This window comes from Glycine soja, chromosome 3 (genome assembly GCF_004193775.1).
Source record: "Glycine soja cultivar W05 chromosome 3, ASM419377v2, whole genome shotgun sequence".
NCBI classification, from domain to species: Eukaryota; Viridiplantae; Streptophyta; class Magnoliopsida; order Fabales; family Fabaceae; genus Glycine; species Glycine soja.
The window spans coordinates 11,367,747-11,378,984 of NC_041004.1; the positions used below are offsets into that span (position 1 = coordinate 11,367,747).

The following is an 11,238-nucleotide window of genomic DNA, read 5'->3' on the forward strand; positions in this document are numbered from 1 at the left end:
TTCTAATCTTTTGAAAATGAAAAATTTCCAGAAAATAAAAACAAGAGATAAAAACAAAAAATGAAAATGAAAACCAAACACTCCCTAATGTTGTTTAGGAAACTACTGATAAATTGGTATTTTGGGCGTTAATTACTGCAAGATGAAGGATTAAGAAAACTTAAACTTTTTAGCCACCAATACTTTTATTTTATTAATGATAAATTTGTATTGCCGAAATGACCATTTTAATTCTTTTTTAAAACATAAAAAATTAAAATGAATTTTTTTAAAACATTAAAGACCAATTAAACAAAATAAATAAATTAAAGGACCATATATATCCTTTAGCCTATTTAAAATTTAAAAAAAAATCATTTAAAATTTACTTATTTAACTAGAATATATTATTGTTATAAATTTAAAAATAAAATGGTAAAATTTCAACAAAATATGATTATAAGTTTATAACAAAGTTGGTGGTCTTTGAAAATGCAACTTCAAAACAAAAACTCGCCCCCAATGATCCATGTCAAAAGAGAATATGATAACGACCATGACAAATCCTACACGAGCTAATGCCGCAAGCATTTCAATTTAAATCACTTGAAACAAATTAGTTCATCCATGTTTGACTTTGCATTTTGATATCAACCTCGGTGTTGAAAAGTATCATCCATTCTGTTCCTAGCATTACATCATTTGCGCTTGAGGCATCCAACAGATTGATTCAAAAGGTAAACTCTCAAATCCATTAATTGCATTATAAGAGAGTTTCAGGAGATTGACGGGGTTTAGCAAAATAAACACCAAAATTAACTTGATTAATGTCTAAAAAGTAAGGGAAAATATTAAAAACGAAAATAATCAAAGAACTATGCTATTACACTTGGTTTTTAGATCCTGATCTCCTCCCACCACCATCCAGCTTAGAAAATCAATTCCATAACTAAATGTTAGACTTTCGACTCCAGTGCTAAAAGTATCTTCTTTCTTGGTCCCTGGAAAAAAATCAACCATGATCATGTGTTTAACTAAATCAATTTGGGAATTACTGAATGGATTACAAATCAAAAGGATGAGCATACTTGACGGGTAAAGTAGGGGCAAGATAGTTATAACACCTAGTCAACCACTTAAGATATAGAAACACCCAATGAAGGACCAAGATAGTTATAACACCTAGTCAACCACTTAAGATAGAAACACCCAATGAAGGACCAAGATAGTTATAACACCTAGCCAACCACTTAAGATAGAAACACCCAACGAAGGACCAAATCCCCGAGATTAACGAACAAATAATATCATAAGCATCAAAATGTAAAAAACATATGATAATCATGATAAGTTAGCCAACTAGAAGCAATACCTAAGAAAAAGCCTATGCTAACGTAAACAGTAAGCCTTCATAGTGAGTTACCGATATGATATTCTAATTTCAATTGGAGAATAGCAACAAAAACGCATATTGTTGCATCCATGTCTTGTAAAACTCAATGTTGTTAAATGGCAGTGTCGGTGCTATGGCCACCATGGCAGAATGGCATGGCATTTTTTTTTGGTCAACCACCATAAGCAATTTGTGAAGGGAGACCCGCTATGGCAGGGCTATAGGCTGCAATGGCATGTTTATATGGCAGAATTATGGCCTTCCACCATTGATAACACTGGTAACACTCAAACCGTAACACAATTCAATATACCTAGCCTTTTAGAGGAAAAACCATAACACATTACATCAATAAAATTTAGAGAGACACAGAACACAATAACCAACTTAACCATATTTAGATATGAAGAACAAGAAATCACCGTCAACTTCTTTGATTACAAATAGTTTTAGGCTACATGACAGATACAAAAGCAAGACAAAGAAATCCTCTAGAAGTAAATAAAAACTGAAAGGGCAAAAACAAACAGAACAAGTAACATGCAAAACAACAGGCCAATCTCAGAAAGTCTAGCAAAGATACAACCCTAAAAAGACCATTAGTAGAACACTACAGAAAAGCTACATGAGCTGTTCAAATTCTGAATAAACTCAAAAGGCAATTAACGACCAATAAAGAATCTCTCATTTCTTTCCAACCGGATATACTAGATAACTACAAATTGAGAACAGCATCAAAGCCTCTTAGAATATCTACTAGTGTCAAATCCTCTATAAAAATAATACACAGGAACTCTTGGAGATCCTTTGGGTGAAATTGGATTATAAGGATGCAAGAAAATAAAATTGGATTATAGGGGCATTGGGAGAAATAGAGAAGAGTCTTGGAAAAGCATTAAAAAGAGCAAGGTTACCCACCTAGATGGCCAAATGTCCTCCCAAAATTTAATATGGGAACCATCGCCAAAACCCAGGGATACTAGATATCCAAAGGTAACATGGCCTAGCAGTGTGAAAGGTGGAATTGGCAGTTTTGAAGCCCCCAAAATAAGAGAGCGAGAGAGATGAGCACCATGACTCAGGCATGAGTCCATGATCCCTAAATTTAAAGGTCTCTCTTCAGCCATCAAACTCTAGCAGTCATCAATCTTTTCTCTCCAGCAATCAACCTCTTCAGCCACTGACCTCCCATCTTGAACAAGTGGTAACTTCCTTCTCTGGTGAAGGATAACTTTCCATCTCCTTTTCTATTCCTTCTGTTCTATGTTATCCTCTCTGGCAACCTCTCCTTGTTCTCTCTGTTCTCTTTACTAGCAAACTCTCCTTGTTCTCTTCTATTTTTATTCAGCTTTCCTTCTTTTTAATTCAGTTTATTTTGGTACTCCAATTCTCTCCTATTATTATATAAAAAACATGAAACTAAGCTAATACCAAAAGAAAGAGCACAAATTTGGAGAATGAGGCACATAAACTGAAGTAAAGCGCCAATTCCCTCATCCTTTAACATCCAAGGAAACTGAAACTGAAAAGCCACCAAGAAAATATTTGATTTTAGAAGCACATCTGGTGTCAAAACAACAATACCCTCAGAGGCACCTAAAAAAGGCAAGCAGACCCATAATCTTTAAATCTGAAATCCCTAATATCCTGAAGAACATCAAAACTTTCCAGCTTAGTTTCTTTAAGTGTGACAAAAGTCAGTGATGTTATTGGAATTATCTTCCTAACTCTCTTCCTCTTCCTACGATCATCCAACCCACTCAAATTCCAACTAATAATCTCCAGAGTCACAAACTTAAACCAGCATACCTATCTTATGACCATAGTTAATCAAACTAGCTAATCAATTCAATTCCTTTTTGAATTATTTTTTCCACTAGGAAAGTGATAGAGGAATCTACCTCCAATCTAGGAACAGCATTAAGATTGACTCCCTTGATGCCCCGATCATTGTTAACAGGATGGAAATTTATGGTGTTTTTCATTACATTGATAACAGGTCTTCAGCAATTTCCATAGGCTGTCTTTCTATATCCAAGCTAGATGATATGCGATACACTGACAAGGGATGAATGCCCACTATTTGATATTGTATTACCACCATTAAGGATGCTCAAGTAATTTGCTGAGAGAAAGGGAAAGACAAGGCATAGAATTGGACAATGAGATGTAGAAAGAGAGGAGACACTCCCAAAATAAGAATTTTGGTTCTGGATGCTTGTCCTCAGAACAGGATTCATACAGAGATTGTGGCAAACTAAGGGTCCCTTAGCTGCCAAGTTTCCTTCATATGTGTGATATTCAAAAAGTTAACAGAATCCAAAAAAAAGGCTCATTAGTCCAAAAAGTTAACAGGATTCATATCCAGAGCTGGAACTTCAGAAATTGACACTTGTAAGTTATCAACCAGCAGCAGCTGATCATCTTCCATTTCATCAAGCCCAAAATCAGAAACCAGAGCAGCAATTTCTTCTATAGAAAGGGATCCAGAATCTGAAAGAGTCTATGTTGTGTAGCTTCTTTATTTGAGCTTCCAGTCCCACCTTTACTGGCTTCCCCACTAAAAACTTTCATACACTGTTGTTAATGGTGAATGGCTGTTCATGGCAGCAAGCCAAAAAAACACCTTATGGCAGATGGCATCACAGGTTATGCCAGAAGCACGGCAGCTATAATAAAAATGTTAAAATCATGGACTGGATTGCTGAAGTGCTCGAGTGATCTCACTAAGCAGATCTCAATATATATACTAGACAAAAGTCTGAACAAGTATACATGAGAATGGAAAAAGAATATAGCCTACGACCAAAATACAACCAGAAAAAACAACTTTAAAAAAGATTTACAGCAGATACAAAACAGCTTTTCTAACACTCCCCCTCAAGCTGGCATGCATAAATTAAATGCTCCAAACTTGGAACATATGAGCTGAAGCATAAGAAAATGAAAACAACTTCAAGGTAGAAGACTCCAGTGTGCAAAATAAGACACGTGGTGGCTTCCGCAGCAACTATGATGACTGACTAGATGGTCAAACTCACCAGAGAAACAAACACAATGACGGTAGTGGGTGTTGTTGAATCAGACTGGAGAGAAGTATATCTGATAAAAGATAAAAAAAAGGTAGCCGAAAAAGAGGGCAGCACACGAGAACGGCACATGAGCGGGTGGATCAGAATCTAGACCTGAGACTACTTGGGTTAGGTTGCCCTTGACAGGGAGCACCAACCTATGAGGTCGTTTTGGTTTACTTTTGGACATGCTTCGTTTGCTCTGCTATTCTTTTTCAGGCACATTTGGCATGGTGCTAGAACTTTGTTTAGAGATGTTTTTGCTGGTATCTACCCAGATTTAGAAGCTCAAGTAGAATTTGGAGCATTCCAAAACTTGGAGATCCAACTACAAAAAGACAAGTAGTCTAACATTTTTTTGTTCTTTTTTGACTTTTTTATGATTTTAAATTTCACATAGAGATTAGAGAACTAGATAAATCTTTATTTCAATCATTGCAGTTACTCTTTTTTTATTTGTTGGGAAATGAGCCCCAATAAACAGGTATGAAAGCTATAATTGTAAACCACAATCAAATATATGGAAGCATTGGTTTATACATTCCTCTTAGTCTAAACTTTAGGAATTATTATTTTTCCTATCTTCTTTAGAGAAACCCCCTAAAGTTCTGACAAAAAAAGGTTAAATAATTTTTTATTATCTTAATTGAAGTAATGAGCACTGAGCCTCCAACATGGAGGCCTCATTAATTCAACTAGTCCCCATGTTCTTCAAATGGATCTCGAAGTTGTTGCGAGGGTTGCCCAAAGGCAGTATATAAGGCATACCCAGTAAAACTTACAAGTAAACCAGATATAGAGATCTAAATGAATAAAAAATAGTATTTATGGCTACACAAACCGCTGGGGATAATTCTATATCTGGTCCAAGACGAACTGTTGTAGGGGATTTATTGAAACCATTAAATTCAGAATATGGTAAAGTAGCTCCAGAATGGGAAACTACTCCTTTGACGGGTGTTGCAATGGCTCTATTTGTGATACTTCTATCTATTATTTTGGAGATTTATAATTCGTCCATTTTACTGGACGGAATTTCTATGAATTAGATTCACAGGAATCAAGTAATTAGTTTTTCAATAGAAAGGAAAGTTAAGCATTTAGGCTTCTTATTGTTTGTTAACCTATTCCATTTTTTATTTGGTAGTTTGATTGTGAAATTTCTTTGTTTCGGTATTTCCGGAATGAGTGTGTGGCTTATTTTAATTGATCCTATTGAAAGTACAGAACATAAAACGGGTTTGTCATCTTGATAGAGATGGTTTTATCCCGTTAGATATTTATTCTAGTTTCTTGAGCACGGAATATAGAAAATGGATTCTAAAAATATATGATTCATACGAAATATTTAGACCTCGCAACTGGACTTAAAAAACTTTTCAAAGAGTTGTAAAAATATGGAATAATTTGCATTCTTTCAAGTTTCCGGAGCTTATCTTTATTTTAATCAAAGGCCAAACATTTCCTTGAATTTTTTCATTATATTTATTCATTGAATAGTGGTCACCGGCACGGATGGTGGTTTATGGCGACAAAAGAAGGCAAGCAACAACAGACTGTAGCGGAGAGACAACAGAGTGGGATAGTACCTGCTCTGATACCATGTTTAAATCATGGACTACATTACTGAAATGCTTGAGTAAGTTCTCACTCAGCAAATTTCAATATTTTTTTTTTTATCAGCAAATTTCAATATATATACAAGACAAAAGTCTGAAGTTCTGAACAAGTTTACATGAGAGAGGAAAAAGGCTATATAGCCTGGGACCTAAACTTTGCCAGCTACTACTAGCTTTGGATGACAAAGGTAAATGACAGGCTCTGTATAGAAAACATATTCTTATTTTTACTCTAACACAAAAGGATCTGCTAGAATTCTATCAGAAAAAATTGTGTTCTAATGTTCTTAGGAGCCCACATAGTCCAGGACCCAACTCATTGCTGAATCAGCTATTTTCTACAAATCAAACTCTTCTTTAGCCCATACAATTCTTGTCACCCTAGCTCCTCAGTGTTAGAAATGACATTAAAATATTTTGGAAAGAAAACAAAAATGTTCACTTCCAAGTCTAGAGAAAACATCCTTCTTGGACCCTGAATCCTTTAAAAGCCGGAAATTTGTTGACCCATGACACTTTTCCCGAACCTACCGAATTAATTTGATACCTCAATCATTATCTTTCACGAGGTCATTTAATTAAGCAGATTTTCTTTTGGAAGAAATAGTGTCTTTCGTAGCATCATTGACTTGGCAGAATTGCTGTACAGAACTTTAAAATCTATCATGAGTCAAATCCCTCAACATGCATGGGGCACCTTTCTAAAACCTATGTGCTTTAAATCATATGGAAGCCAAATGCCTAGTCTTAGCTTAAAGCAGCATCTTATCTGAATGGATATCCTTAAAAATGTGACAGTTACCCTCCACTCAAATGAACCAAGCTACCAAAGTGCAGGAAATATTGCACATTGACACAAAAAAAAGTGTCAATTTAACATATAACAGGTCCATGAAAAGATAGGGCACATTTCAAGTTACAGGAATTTCCATATTTGACATGAGTATCAATGGAACTGCGAAATATTGCCATGGGAAACAGACGAACATGAAAAGTACAAAATTCCAAGAGTATCTCGATGCGTACCATTGGTATGCCCATAGCCTTGAGATCTTCATCAGTCATATGATTGAGAGCTGTCATATCAACCTGAAAAAAAGTTTTTGCATAGAAATATTAGACCTTGATAATCAAAGTAAAACCCAGTTAAGAGAATGAACCTTCTCTAATGGTGGAAAAAATTTAAAAAGATGTATGACATACTTCTTCAGCCTGAAAAGTTATGAGATACTTTTCGAGACCCAAGGACCGCAAAAATTCATCAACTGAAGGACCAGCCTGTAAAACAAGAACCAGAATTTATATATTTTAATTTTTCTTTATTTGGTAAAAAAGTTAATAATTAATTAATCCAAAAGAAATTTGGGGGCAAAAATTGATTTAGTTTTGCCAAGTATGAACATAACTTAGGAAAAGTACATTCTCTTAAGCAGAAAATATTAATTTAAAAAATTACAAAAAAAAAACTAAATAACATAAGAGACTGAATAAAAAATGGCCACTGACAAGTTAACAGTTTAACATCTGAACCTCTACAATTATCTTGATGTAAATTTGAAGAGAATTATTCATATCCACCATTACAGTACAAGAACAAGATCAATTGTATATATCTTGATCAACAAGAAAGTATGGATTGAATATTAAATCAATGCTTGATTTCCTTTAACCTTCTTCCACTAGAAAAATTCAAAAAGCATCATTACTATAAAAAAATGTTGTCTGCAGCAAAATCACTGCTCACCAGCAGTACAATATTGCCCAGCACATACTAGTCCTCATTATGTTCAAAACTATCTCTGACAAAGGTCTCATAGTAATCAATTTATTGATGTCTCCCAATTTTGAAATTGTAGCATTTTAGGTGTTGGACCAATTAGGCTATCATACTCAACTAAATCTGGATGAGCTTAAGTTAGATTAAATAAAATGGTTATAGTATTGGTTCGTATATATACTTTAAATTGTATAAGTATAAAAGTATATAATATTACAAAAGCACACCCTTTGTTTATCTGTACTTGGTTGGTACCGTAGTATTTTTTTAAAAAAATATTTATACTCTACATCCATTTAGTCTTGTTGAATAACACTAGTGGCCATCAATGCAATATACCTACTCAAACAACTAAACAAGAAGAAATTCAAACAAATTCCAGATCAGTTCTTTTAACATGCATGTCCAAGAATATCACAATACTCCCTGTTTAACAGGACATTTAATAGCATATATAAATGTGTACAAGAATAGGTGATGATAGGATGTTTTATGCACTAAGGCTGATGCCAAAACAAAAGCTCTAATTGACAATTAAAAGAGTGTATCACAACAATGATACCTTCCATGACTTTTTAGGAGCTGGGTCAGCTGGCCTTTTGATCTGCACTGCAGGAGCCTCAACACCAACACTTTTACTGCTTGGTTTAATAACTTTTGTCTTAGGCAGATCATAATTTGTAGGTTGTGGTGCCATTGTCCCTGATAGCCTTTCACGGAGATCCAGCACGTTTGGGGCAGAACTCTTTCCACTCTGAGATGCAGGTTGAAGACCCTTCCTTTGAAGCTTGAGGCGAAGATCTTGAGCACTAACTTTGCGATCTTCACAATCACAATCCATTAACAAACAGTCAAAACCCATAAAAAATAACTATTGGCATCCAACAACAGTGGCAACTTATAGTTGCATATGAGAATAATCTTATCCATACTAGTGATCCGGGGTTCGTCATTGTCAAAGAGATCATGTTCCCACTTGTCATCTTGCCTTGACCTGCAATTTAAGAAAGAAAAAGAAAATTTGACTTTAAATATATCAGAGTTGTTGTCTCAATAAGCATTCAAACAGTTGAGGTGCATAGTAATTGAAGTTTTTGAGTACCCAATCAAGAAGACTGAAAAGGCAGATTCTCAGCAGATGAATGAAACTTAGTTTCAACTTCCCATATGTACATTGATACTACAATGTTTCTACCAATTGTAATCACGACGATAACATGATACAAAATTATCTCTATGCAACAGAAGACATCCAATAAAAGCACCCTGAATGCAGAGTAAACTAGCTAAATGAACTAATTCATGTAACTGATATTTGCAGAATGATCAGGTAAACAACAAAATCGTTTCATTTTGTGTATATACAAAAGTATGTACTCACCCAAAAAAGTAAACCACAATGACCTAAACCTGTCCATGCCCAATTTTGGAGGCACAAGTTCACCATGGTTGAAACTTTCTTCTAGAAAAGCCTATAAATATGTTTAAGTGAAAAAGCAACAGAATAAATTTGAAATATCCTCCTCACATGTCTGAAATCTAATAATATATCAAAGCAGAAAAAGAATAAGAAATCAATTCGCCCAATATTTTGCAACTAGGTCATCTCATCAGCTGCACTGCAGCATCACTTAACCAGAAATCTATAATTCACCCTCATACAGCTAAAAGGTCTATGAGAGGAAAAATAAAGAGAATGACAGCAGGTTTATAACTCGTGAGCAAGAGAGGTGAGATGGAAGGGAACAACAACAACAAAGCTTTATCCCACTAGATAAAGTCGCTGCATGGATCACATGACATCATTTGGCTTGGTTAAAGACCAAAGTTTCAACGACATTATTTACCATGAGATCCCTCTTTACCACTTCCCCCAATATCTTTCTTGGCCTCCCTCTCCTCCTCTTCACAGAACTAAAAATCATACAATCTACTCTTCTCGTTGGTGCCTCCTAGGCCCTTCTTTGTAAATGTCCAAACCATCTTAATTGGTTTTGTCTTTTGCTTAATCAATGCTACGCCAATTCCTCCTCGTATATAATAATTTTGCATCCTGTCTTTTCTTTTAAGGTCACACATCCAACTTTACATCAGCAATCAGCTACATCCACTACAACTCCTAAAATCAAGGTTTTGAAAACCCATCCGCGACTGCAATTTCAACCGCATGTTAAGGTTTTCCGGGTGTCCACAACGACGATTTCAACCACAAGTTAAGGTTTTTTGGGTGTCCACGGCCGTAATTGTGGCCGAGTCGGCCACATTTATCCGCCATATCAACAATTTCAAGTAACGCAACGAAACCACGACCGCAATTTAAAACCTTCGTGCCAAAAACAATAATAGTCATTATAAAAACACGAAGGAGTAACGAATTGCAAACCTCTTGCCAGTGATTTGACGCTGCTGCTGCGGGCGAGTAGAGCCACTGACACCATTCACATCATTAAGGCGTTCCTTCACTGGCCTCCTTGCTCCACCCTCCACGCGATCAGCGTACATTTTCTCTCTTTACGATTGCGCTCGGTTCGAAATCGGAAGAAGAATTAGCCCCAAACCTATGAACCCTAATTTTCGCAACACAGAGAGAGGGGGTGGGGAGCGGAAAAACAGTAGGGGAGTGAGAGAGGCGCGCGATATGGTGAGGAAGGTGCAGGGTAGCGCAATGCGGAGAGCGTCGCAGAGAATCGAAACCCTAACACCCCTTTTTTTTTTCTCTTCGTCGCGAAAGGATGGCGAATGTTGTTGAAAGGGAAAACAATGGTGACCGTGTTCTGGTGAGGGAATTGGAGTTCGAAGGAAAAGAAAAATGTTTAGGGAATTGAAGGGTTGGAAAAGGTAAATGTTTTGTGTGTGGCTTTGGGGCGTGAGAGGTTGTTTGTGCGGAAGAGAGATTCAATTTTGTTTGGTACGGAAGGCTGGAAAGGGTACTCTTTGATTCCGGCTTATTTGTTTTGGCGCCCGGCTTATTTTGGTGTGTTTGGTTGAAAGGAATTAAATCTGGATAACTTTTTAGATATTAAGTTATATATAAAATAAATTATATCAAAATTATTGTAGGTTTTAATATTATCATTTTAATATTCAATAATTTTGAAAAAGTTCAAATGAATACCAATGATTGCTTTATATATGAAGCAGCTCATATTTCAAAATAATATTCATTTTAAAATATATGTTTGAATCAATTGCATAAAAAGTAGAATGTATGGCATTTGTCTAAACTCCATTAATAATGTATCATATTGAATGCTTCATTATTAATCCTTGATTAGTTTGTTATTCCTTCACATAGATCTTTGCGTAATAACATGCATGTTTATAAGAATTTATTATAGAATGGGATTCCGACCACTAAAATAATAGTCAAATTTTCATATTTAGTAGTAGCGTGTGGTA

The 11,238-nt window shown here is 35.4% G+C and overlaps 1 protein-coding gene across 1 annotated transcript; it reads right to left on the minus strand.

Moving 5' to 3' along the window:
• Window positions 1-548: 548 nt before the first annotated feature.
• LOC114406171 (ankyrin repeat and SAM domain-containing protein 6-like) lies at window positions 549-10,809 on the minus strand. The gene is made up of 6 exons (XM_028368769.1): window positions 10,223-10,809; window positions 8,772-8,833; window positions 8,402-8,661; window positions 7,266-7,340; window positions 7,089-7,151; window positions 549-980 (listed from the first exon to the last, which is right to left on the minus strand). The coding sequence occupies exons 1-6, from the start codon at window positions 10,339-10,341 to the stop codon at window positions 936-938; spliced, it is 624 nt and encodes a 207-aa protein (XP_028224570.1). The 5' UTR covers window positions 10,342-10,809; the 3' UTR covers window positions 549-935.
• Between the last annotated feature and the right edge of the window lie 429 nt (window positions 10,810-11,238).